The 12294-nt window shown below is 32.8% G+C and overlaps 1 protein-coding gene across 1 annotated transcript; it reads left to right on the top strand.

Moving 5' to 3' along the window:
• The first annotated feature begins 5075 nt into the window (after window positions 1–5075).
• Window positions 5076–8748, top strand: LOC145003362 (ZIP metal ion transporter family). Its single transcript, XM_078962487.1, has 12 exons — window positions 5076–5371; window positions 5917–5975; window positions 6058–6150; window positions 6243–6332; window positions 6426–6507; window positions 6714–6769; window positions 6847–6903; window positions 7002–7042; window positions 7180–7247; window positions 7610–7666; window positions 7767–7884; window positions 8448–8748. The coding sequence occupies exons 1-12, from the start codon at window positions 5308–5310 to the stop codon at window positions 8491–8493; spliced, it is 831 nt and encodes a 276-aa protein (XP_078818613.1). The 5' UTR covers window positions 5076–5307; the 3' UTR covers window positions 8494–8748.
• Window positions 8749–12294: the final 3546 nt, after the last annotated feature.

Raw genomic sequence — 12294 nt, 5'->3', positions numbered from 1 at the left:
AGCCACTGCTTCCTTACCATGGGTTGACACCAGATGATGACACCTGGCCATGAACGCCCAACGTTCATCAAGGGAATTCCTTGTGTTCACACCAGACTCAACCTATAAATAGAGGCGAGGATCACCCCAAAAACTCACACCTTTCCTATTCATTCTCTCTCAAACACCCCTTTTAGCCCCTCCCATTCCCTAGCACTTCCCGAATGCTAGAGGCGAGTCCTGGAGCACCAAAATGCTTTGAGAATAAGAGCTTTCAGCTTAGAAGTTCTTCCCCTACAGAGCCCGACTCCTAGCTAAACCCCTTGTAAGTGAGTTATGTTTATCGTACTTTAAGTATAGTTTACGTTTAAGTTCATTATCGGTATTGTGAACCTATAAACAATAAATATGCTAAGTATTATAAATTGTACAAAGTTTTATTATAATATCTTTTAACTACTCATGGTATGGGGAATCTGGTTTAAAGGGCCACATATGGTTGTTGGATTTCAGAACAGCTTAAATGCCAAAATGGTCCTACCCTACGGTGTTTCATGTCTGGTCACTGTTTGTACATATAGTTGAAAAGTAATTTTTAACACTTATAAAACAATATAGCTCATAGACCTTGAGCTAATGATTAGTCTCAATAAATATTAGACTAAGATCTAGTGATAATGATGCTAGGTTTCGTCGAAGGAAAATAAAATTGTTAGAAGCGAAGTGCTGCCTGAGTATAGAGTCATCACTTTAATAGGTGAGTGCATAATTACTTTTAACTTACACATAGATATGAAGTATCTAATATAAATTACGTGATATATGTGCTAATTATCTATGTTCTTGATATTTATGCTAGATGAACGATTTATACATGTTTTACTTGATTTAATTATATATGAATTTTTATACCTATAAATATTGGGTAAAGATGGGTAGATGAAAGATGAGATGAATGATGAGAAATGAAAGATGATATAGATGATGAGAGGTGAAAGATGATGAGAATCCTTGACCTTAACGATGATACAGTCATCTAGCAAAGTATTGATGACGACCACATACTATTCTAGACAGTCCAGTGGAACGCTATCAGGCTCGCAACCTACAGGTGTTTTTGAACTATGTGTTCACCAGATGTACTCTAAAAACCCTAGAAGCTATGGACTTAGTGCCTTACAAATGAACGTTGGCAGTTATGGACTTAGTGCCTATTAGATAAACGTTGGCAGCTATGGATTTAGTACCCTATAGATAGACATTGGCAACTATGGACTTAGTGCCTAATGGATAACACTGGCAGCTATGGACTTAGTGCCTATTAGATAAACCCTATCAGCGATGGACTTCGTGCCTCTTTCTTAGGACAATCATTAGGAATGAATGAATGAAGAATAAATGATTCTTAGGGAAGACTCTTAAGAATAAGGAAGATAATGGTGATGGGAAATTGGGGTTAATTGTTTGATGATTAAATATAACAATTATATTATTATGGATTAAAAACCCTATGTACTCACCAGGTTTCCTAACCTAATCCACTCAGTTTATTTGTATCACAGGTGTCGATACGAAGCTACATTACACTGAGAGATTAACGGAGATGTAAATCATTAATGTAAATGAATGTAATGTTCGTTTATGCTTATGTTTATGTATTGACGATGACATCCCAATGTTTTAATATAAACATAATACATTTCTTCGGAAATGATTTGATAATATCTTTATCATGTTTTCTGGGAACAAAGTCCGCAATATTATTCTTCAAAAAGAATACTCCGATTTTAAAATAATCATAAATAAATTTTTTAAAATGACCGTGAATTTGGGGATGTCACAGTTTTGGATCAAAACCGAACTCAAACCGAAAATGGTCGGTTTCTAGATTTCAAAAGTCAATAGGGTAGGTTTCTGGGATTCAGGAGTCAATTTTGGTGGTTTTTTGGTTTCTTGGGTTCAACCCATAGTCTCATGGGTTCTAGGTTTAAAACCATGTGTTTTGGGTTTTAACACATTTATAATTACAAAGTATGAGAAGATAACTCAAAATCTGAGTAGTTTTTTCATTCTCCATGAATTACGAATCTTAAGCCATTGTCATTTTGACATGTGAGTTGCCTGGACATTGTTATCATTTTATACACATTGTATTGCCACTTAAATCAAGAGATCATAAAACAGATAAAAAGTATTAACCTGGTTGCATCATAAAATTATATATATATATATATATATATATATATATATATATATATATATACACACACACACACACACATACATAAATATAAAATAAGGTAAAATGTCATGGGTCGGTTTGTCAGCTTTATGTGTGGGTCGATTTCTCGGATTGGATGGGTCGGTTTCTAGGTAAAAACCGAAACCGAAACTGATTTTTTGGTTATTTAAAAATTTTAAACCCTAACAGTTGGTTTTGCTTCGGTTTCGGTTTCTCAGTTTCTTAGTTCGGTTTACTTACCCCTAGATTGTATACATGAGTTGAGGAAGACTACATCAAAGTAGTATCAGCCTAGTGATAATGTTGTTGCTTTGTATATGTGAGGTTGATTGTTCGAAATTGGGCAACTCTCATTTGTTCCTCTTTAGGCCCTTTTTAAAAGTAAAGGAAATAATAATCTCCATGTCAACGCCTATATGGCACCATGTCAGCCTAATCAGCATCTACATGGCATGCCCACTTGCACATATGACCGACTAAACCTATTATGTAATGTCCTTAAAATTACAAAGAGATTTTTCATTTTTATAATATAATAACCAGTTGAACCCTTGCTTAAATAACCCTTTACTATCACTTGCTTGGTTGAAACTATACATTATCATAATTACATTTACAAAAATACAAAAACAAACTTCTTCGATGTGTGTATAGTCCCACAGAACTCTTCTCACGGACGACCTGTAAAATGTTTAATCTAATTGTAAGCATAAAGTTTAATGAGTTCCTCAGTATACCACATATTTCATCATACATACAATGCATCCACACAAGATCTCGACTCTAGCACCCAACAACCAAATCTCCTAACCACATACATGGATTATATGCAATGAGCCCAACCCAACTTATACAATGGGTCCAACTCAACCATACAAAACGGCCCCCACCCAACTGTACATAACAGGCCTCGCCCAACCATACATAACATGCCCCACCCAACTGTACATAATGACCCCCCACATAGGGAGTATCGGGCCCATCCCAACCTTCACTGCCAAGAGCCACCTCCTGGTCTTCCATACAAAACATAAAGTTGTATGTAGTCATATGTTAGATAGACAGTCGATCAAATGATCCACTCAAGAGCAAATAATCAAACAAGAACATCACACTCATGCATTAAACCAAGAGTTCTTAGGCTATAAAACTTAGACTACGTAGGACTCAAGCTCTCACTATCACATAATCATGTAATATAAAGGCATAACAAATACTAGCATATACATACCCTAAACAACTAGCCTTCCCTAGTTACCCTGCCATTGACCACTTCTAAGTCCTTCGTTGGCCAATCATATGTAATCCTGATAATTGGTCTACCCTGGTTACCCTAACCAAACATTACTCCAAACAATACCATATGATCAACATGCAATACCTTATCAATCTAGCATACCAAGACACTAAGTGTCCTAAACATCACACACATACAAGGGAGTTATCCGAGCCACTAACATACTTGTACTCTAATAGTACCTCTATCATACCATGCGAAGGATATACAATGGGATACGTGGCATAGTGAGAAACTCACATGAACTGAAGATACGAAGAAGCACAACAACACTCTAACACCTTGTAATGCTTAATCCTACAAATCGACTAATCACCAAAAGAAATGAATCCTTAATTAACAACCCAAATCCTCCAAGTTTGACCCCAAGTCAAATTGGTCAAAAGTCAACAGTCAAAGGTCCACAAAGTCAACGGCCAACCTAGTCAAAGCCAACGTTACATCGTGACCATTCCTTAGTTACGTCGTGAGGAGCCAAAGACAAAACAATCATGATTTTGGGAACCGCCAAGTCATGGCAAATCCTATGTCACGTCGTGAATTCTGGTCAGAAAAGACAAAATCTTCATTAAGTGCTTAATTCCTTTAAACCAAGGCCCATGTCTTCAGATCTAGTTCCTTTCACCTTCTTAATGGATAAAGTTTTTTATCCATTAGGACTCCATCCCAAAGTTATATCTGCAACCCTAAGTCCATTAAGTCATTAATATGACTCTAAATTGCTCATGGACCCAAAATAGCTCCATGTATGACTCTTTTCTCATTCTTATAAATTGTAGGACCATTTGAGAGTCACAACAAGCTTTGGAGTTCCTCAAACTCTAAGAGCATTCATAGAAGGGACCAAATAAAATCTAAATGAGCCCACACTTGAAACAAAAAGAACAAGGATCAAGATGTGAACTTTATACCTCTAATAACTCCAAAATATGAAGGGAATGAGAGATCCAAGCTAGCTCCTTGCTTCCTTGCACCACAATGACGTTCATCATTCTTCAAGTTTCATCATAAGCCAAGAACAAGGTCACCAATTAATCAAACAAAGTTACAAACATGAAATACGGCTAGGGTTTCGTTAAGAGAGGTTGGAGACTGAAAAGGGTTCCGTAGATCACAAGTTAATGGTTTTAAATCTGGAGAAAACCCTAAACATCATGGGCTTGGGCTGTAGTTGTTGTCACGTCATAACACTCCATTTGTCACACCGTGACGACCATCCTGCACACGCAATCTTTAGTTGTCATGACACGTCGTGACTCCCTTCATGTCACATTGATGCATATGGTTTTTCTAAAAAAACCATGTCTCTAACTCCTTTATACCATCCACTAATCGAATATGAGAAACATATGTTACATGTTAAAAGGTAGAAATAAACAAATTAAACAAAACCTAAGACATTATTGAACTCAAAAGTCACTAGAGGGTAAATCCAAACATTAAAAGCTTTTGTGACATTAATTAAAAAAATAAATAACTATGTTATTTTTGTAATGTAAGAATATCCTCATTCTTTTATTAGGTACATGACGATGACGATTGCTTTGGCTTATAGAATTGGAATAAAAGTGGTTTATGGAACAAATTGGGTCAGGAGGTAACCGGAGACTTGCTGTGAGCAGTTTCGCACATTGTCATCCGAAGGCACCCAATTGCCTCCACTATCTGTAACCCTATAAACAACATTCAAGCTCATTAATCGTTTCATCACAAGTTTTAAACTACTGATTCTCCCAACTTTTCCATTTCCTCCATTTCTTCGTTCCTAATTCCTGAAATAAATCGAGGAATGGACTCGCAGGTGTTGGTTGCTCTTTCTCTCTCGATGGTTGGCGGATTAAGTACATCTTTAGGTCTGTCACTCACTAACCCTATCCTACAATTTCATCAATTTCGTTTCAGTAATACTTATTGTTAATTCTATTTACCAAATGGTACTCTAAATTTGGTGAAGAACTGTTATTTACTCACCCCTGTTAATAGGGTTTTTGAGGTTTAACTTCGAATCGCATATTCAATAATGGGGTTTAGAAATTGTTTCAATTTTACTTGGAGATGAATTAGTCCGAGTATTTGGATTCTACTCTAGTCGATAAAGACAAACTTTATGTCTTTACTCAAATGATCTACACTTTAATCTATCGAAGTCAAACCTAGTACTTTTCATATTCAAAATCAATATAAATTGCGTTAACAACCTGTAACATATATTTTCCAATTCGTGGTCTAATTTGTAACATTCATCTCGTTCTTAATTTCTTCTCAAAAAACATTACAATCCGAATCAAATCCAAAAGTTGAGAATTATCCAATTTGACCCCAAAAGTCAAAGTGCACCTATATATACAATATAACATGTTTGCTTCCTAAATTCAAAATCTACAATCATGGTGAATAGGTGCACTTTTTGTGATTCTAGCCAAGGCTCCAAACTTGAAAATGCTTGGACTTTTACAGGTATTTAAAAAACATAATTTCTTAAAATCACTTTATGATCATTTATCTCAAACATTAAAATCTATTTGCATTATTCATACAGGGTTTTGCAGCAGGTCTTATGCTAAGTATATCTTTCTTTGATTTAGCTCATAATGCCATAAATTCCATTGGCTTTCTAAAAGGCAATCTTTGGGTGAGTCATACCATTTTAAAATTACTAAAACACCCTTCTGAATCCATATTTTGTTAATTTTTTTAAGAGAAACCTTTTGAGTTTTGACACAGTTCTTTGGAGGTGTCATTTTCTTTGCGATAATTGCTAATTTTATTCCAGAGCCATCACTTGCTCCCACAGCAGACTCCAAAAGTAAAAAGGTCAAACATTTTGACTTTTTCTATAAAATATATATATGCTCCTGAATTGTTGTTTTTGCTAGTTTCTTGAAAAACTTTATAAAATGATTACAGAAACATGGGGATGAAGGGGGCAAAGATGTCATGAAAAAACATCGTCGCCAAGTTTTATTCAGTGGAATTATTACAGCTGTGGGTAAATATTATTTTCTCTATAAACAGTTTTTTTACATTTTATCCATTGTTTTTTTTTTTTTCAATTTGAATTAGATGGTATACTTTTAGTTAATATGATATTCCATATAGGTATATACCAAGATTCATTATTAATAATCATATAACATATTGTTTCTATATTCATGTCCTTTTTGAATAATTCTTTATTTTATCAATTAATTACAGGCATAAGCTTACACAATTTTCCAGAAGGAATGGCTGTTTTCCTTGGATCATTAAAGGTAAATGCAGAATTTGATTTAAAATTTTTGAAATAAAAAATTCTTCATTTTTATTTCTTGCATGTGTTTTATTATAGGGTCTTCGTGTTGGCCTTAACTTAGCCTTAGCTATTGCTTTACACAATATTCCAGAGGTAATTTTGAACTCAAGATTTACTCTTTTGATAAAAAAATTATTTTGTGTTTACTTTATTTATTATTATTATTATTATTTTTATATATTTTTTATCAGGGTGTTGCTGTTGCACTTCCTGTTTACTTTGCAACACAAAGGTAGAAAATCTTTTCCTTGATATAAATGAATACATTTTTTTTAAGTTCTAAGTTCTTATATTCCATGATAAAATTAAGGATTTTTATTTTATAATGATCAAAATTTTTATATTGTAACAAAAATTTGTTTGCTTCAGCAAATGGCAGGCGTTTAAATTGGCAACGGTTTCTGGGCTTGCTGAGCCTTTGGGTGTCATTATTGTAGGTATGAAATAAGAAATATGAATAATTTTACATTATCTAGAAAAAAATAATGAATTTTGAGTAGAAAACATTATATTTTAAGCAATTTTGCAGTTTAACTACTAAAACATCGTTATTTTTCAATTAAACCATAAAAGTTTCAGACATTTTTCCAAATTATTCATTTTGACCTATTATGTCAAAATGGTTAATTTGGAAAAATATATGGAGCTTTTATGGTTTGTTTGGAAGAAATAAAATACAAGTGGTTAAACCTTAAAATTGCCCAAAATACAATGGTATTTCTGTAAAATTTTACATTTCTATTGGTTAATTACATCAGTTCATGAATTATTATTTATTAATAATTATGACATCATGCAGCATATCTCTTCCCAAGTAGCCTAGATCCCGAGATTCTCGAGGGCTTGTTAGGAGCAGGTATCAAATTTTGCTCTTTTTTTTCATTTAATATTTTTAAAAAAAAATCAATAATCTCTTGAATTGATTTTTTTTTTTTTTTTTTTTTCCGGTTAAACAGTTGGTGGAGTTATGGCCTTTTTAACGCTTCATGAAATGTTGCCGTTAGCATTTGATTATGCCGGACAAAAACAAGCCGTTAAGGCCGTTTTCTTTGGCATGGCCTTCATGTCTGCTAGGTACTTTTAACCTCCAATTAAATATTCTTTATATCTGTCGTTGTGGTTAAGTGTGCTTGAGCGAGAACAGTACTGGGATGGGTGACCCTAAGAAGTTATTATATAGGATTGCCCAAAGCAGACAATATCATTGGATTTGCCGGGATGAGGTTACCCATGGGAAGTTCTCATACAGTGTAGACCAAAGCACAAACAATATCTTGGTATGTGCGTCTGGTAACATGTGACGGCAAAACTTGTATGAGAATTTCCAGGGTTTCACCCATCCTGGTAAATGTTACCAGACGCACGTACCAAGATATTGTTTGTTGCTACCATGTATAAGAACTTCCCAACGGATGTTACCAGGATGGGTGACCCCTGGAAAGTTATACCAACCATACAGGGTTTTCCCAAAGCAGACAATATCTTGGTATGTGCGTTTTGTAACATTGGATGTTACAAGAACGGACGTTGGGTGACTGCTATGAGGTTCTCTATACAGGGTTGTCTAAAGCTGACAATATTTTGATACGTCTGTTTTTGGATGGTACAATGAATATATATTTTTTTATGTTTTGTAGTTTGTATTTTTTGGAGATTAGCTTACCGGCGGATGTGGGCTTGTAGATGAGAATCAATTAAAAGAGTAACAAGTGGAAGAAAGTAAATTGAGAAACAAAATGTACATACATATGTGCTATTCTTATATGTACTTTAACATTACATTGAATTTTAGGCTTATTTGAATATTATGTTGTTGCATTTACAAAAATAATTGTTGGATTCAAGGCGCATGATTTGAAGAAGTGTAATGATGGGCATTGTACAAGTCATTGATGCATTTATATACATTTGTCCAATGTGGTACAAGCTTTGATAGTATGGTACAACTTGCAATGATTGTTTACTTGATCAAAGGTGAATACTAAAAGCATTTCTAATGGTAGATTTTTGCAATCATTTATTTCTTTTGACACCTCTTTATTAAAAAAATGTTGACCTGTAAATAAATAGTCTCTTTAATGGTTAGCTTTTTTATAGTTATTAAATTTTTTTAGTTTTTTAAATTTTTTATAATGAATTTATCTTATTAATCCTCATCTATCTAAAATGTTCTATAAAATTTCATCATTTATTTTTTTGTTTTTTTAAACATACTATATTTTAATATAAAATATTTTAATTAAGGATATCATTAGAAATTAGTATATAAACATTTTATAACAGAAAAACTATGATATAAATAATTAAATAGTTAAATAAATGAAAAATATTTAAAACTAAATTTTAATTAAACGTGTAAAAATAAAATATGATAAAAGTAAAAAGGGTTAAATTGTTAAAATGTTATAGTACATTGACCACTCAATATATATTAAATATATATTAAGTGGTCAATATAAATTCACAAAAAGTTATCTACTCCAATGCTATTAAATGAAAATAAATCATAACTCAATATTAATAACCTTTAAAAAAAACTCTCATTAGAGATGCTTAAAAGAGCTGAGTTGGTAAGGCATGTGGAAGATATGGTGGATAACCTATTGATCTATGTTCAAATCCTGGCACCACTCAGCCCTTGTGGCCATGGAGGTTCGCCTGCAGTGACTCCAGGGCATGAGGCAAAGCTTTATGTTTGCAGCGGGGGATTAGTCGGTGCGCGAAAGCTGGCCCGGAAACCCTCGTTAGGGAAGTTCCCTTTCCAAAAAAAAAAAAAAAAAAAAAAAGAGCTGAGTTTAATTATTATATTCGATAATATAATAGATTAAGTAATATATTTCCCATTTTGTACACATTTAGTCCTTTTTTTTTTGTTGCAAATTAATTTATTTTGTTTTTGTATTCATTCAATACTTATGAATGTTTTCTTTAAGTTTTCTTACAACATCTTACATGAAACAATCATTAACGAGGTGTTTTAGGCTTTGGTGTTTATGTCCATCGTGATCTTACTACTTGGTTGCTTAGGTAATGTGTTTTGAACGTCATAACTTTTTCATATTATCTCGGATTTTAACGATCTTTATATCTATGCGTTTGTATTTTAGTCTACTACAACTTTCGTTTAGATTACTCATGTTAAAAAGTAATATATTTTTTAATTACAATCTTTATATCCATATGTTTTTTATGAATGCATGTATGGATGTTTTTTTATAAAATCATAAGTAAAAACATATTATATTTTAATGGGAGTAATCTTAACAAAAGTTATAGCAGACTTAAAAAACGAACACGTAGATATAAAGATCGTTAAAATCATATATCGTATGAAGAAGTTTCAATGTTCGGAATACAAAACCTAAGCCAAACCACAAGACATATGCAACCAAGCAGTCAAGGCCACGATGGTCAAAAGTATCAACAACCCCAAAAACATCATCAATCAGGGACGTACGTAGGATTTGGTAGTAGGTGTTGCCAGTCTGTAGTAGGTGTTGTCGGTAAGTAGAAAAAAGAAAAAAAATCAAAAATTATCGAAAAATTTACACTGCGTACAGAAAAAAGCAGGGGTTGTCGGTGCCACTGCGGGCACCCAAAGAGAACGATCCCTGTCATCAATGATAGTCTCATGTTAAATGTCGTGAGAAAAACCCTAAATAAATCATCATAAGTATTGAATTGGTACAAAAACAAAAAATGACTTATTTGGAAAAAAAATATTAAGGGCTAAACGTGTACAAATGAGAAATATACTACCCTAATAAGTCATTTTTCCCGTCTAACCTGGAGTAACCGGTCATAATGACTGGATGTATACAGTTTAACAAGTTGAATGGGTAAATGTGGACGAAAAAAAACTTAGTGACCAAATATGTATAAATCGAAAAATATATTATCCTTTTAAATCATTATCCCTTTAGGGTATTAAGTTTAATAAAAAAAAAGGTTTTATTACATTCAGATAGTGAGAAAGTCTATTAAACATTATATTCCAACAATATAAAATATGAAAAGCATATTTTATAACGATATACTTATAAAAGACCATACTTTATGAAGACCTAGAGATAAATAAATTTCGAAACTGAAAATATGTTGTGTATGATATATATCAAATTGAGACAAATTTATAAAACCAAACGGTTTTTATATTCGATCCACTCCAAATATTCTTGCAATAAAAATTCTTATACAAAATCATATTAATTATATTAAGTTAGTTATAATAACAATAAAATAAATAAAATATGTAAGGTTGCTAAACGTCCATCCTTTGGAGAATAAAAGGCCCGTTTGTTTTTATGAAATAAAAAACTTTGAGAAATATTGTTGAAGTATGAAGCATGCACGATGAAGAGTGAAAGACTTGTCTCAAGAAAGTACCTCACTATCAAAGAGATTAAAAATCATGTTTGAAAATTTGTTATGGTATGAAGCATGCATCTAGAGACTAGAAGAATAGAAATACATGTTAACAAAAAAATTAACAACTCACATTTTCATTTTATCCGATTCATACGTAAATTAGTATATTTTTTTGCTCCAATTTTGCAATTTTCAACCTACATATCATGATTAAGTCAACCTACCTATCAATACTTAGTGGAACGTGATATTTTTCCATAATTACATTCCATCAATATATAATATATAAATAATAATATAATGCTAAAGAGCTAAATATCAAGTGGACGGAATATATATTGGGCCACACTAAAATACTAACATATATACAATTAATACAAATGCAACTCGTCTCTAACATCTTCGCAGTCATCACGTAAGGTCTCGATCGCACTTGTCAGAATGGATCGGAAATCAAGAAATAAAAAGGATGGGAGTGTAAATATATCAACATACTGCCATATGTCACTCGAGACAAACAATTTGTCCCTCCAAACAAAGCTAAATCATGTCCCAAAGATCTAACGTATAGCTTCGTCGGACTTAAGAAACTGCCAAAATCTCAGGAGTATTTGTCTCATAGATGAGATTGTTCCATAAACTTTAGGGTGTCTCTAACAACAAAAAGTCTATTGATGTTATTAGATCTTTGTGGACTAGAACATGAGACGTACAATTAGATGGGAGATTATTACGAAGAGTAGTCTTGATAATTCTCCTTGATACAAAAGCGAAGCGGAACTTGTTGCACCAACCACCGAGGGAGGACTCTTGACAAAAAATGTTGTGACAAACCCACCACCTTCGAAAAAGACTTTACAAGTCTTAATGATATTTGGGAGAAAAAATTGCAAGAATGATCCATATGGTTAGGTGGAAATTATCACTTTGGACAAAAAAGTTTGGGCTAGTACTCATGGTCCATAAAATTTTATTTTGTTCTGAGTTTAGTCTATTTGTCTTGATTTTTTTATAAAATGACAATTTTACCATTTGTTTTTTTTTTTTAGTTTTTTTATTATAGAAATAAAAAGAAAAGGAAAAAGAAAGTACTCTCTCTCTCTCTCTCTCTCTCTC

This window comes from Lactuca saligna, chromosome 6, assembly GCF_052625555.1.
Source record: "Lactuca saligna cultivar CGN05327 chromosome 6, ASM5262555v1, whole genome shotgun sequence".
Classification (NCBI taxonomy): domain Eukaryota; kingdom Viridiplantae; phylum Streptophyta; class Magnoliopsida; order Asterales; family Asteraceae; genus Lactuca; species Lactuca saligna.
The sequence above is the reverse complement of the archived record's forward strand: the minus strand, read 5'-3'. Positions and strand labels throughout refer to the sequence as shown.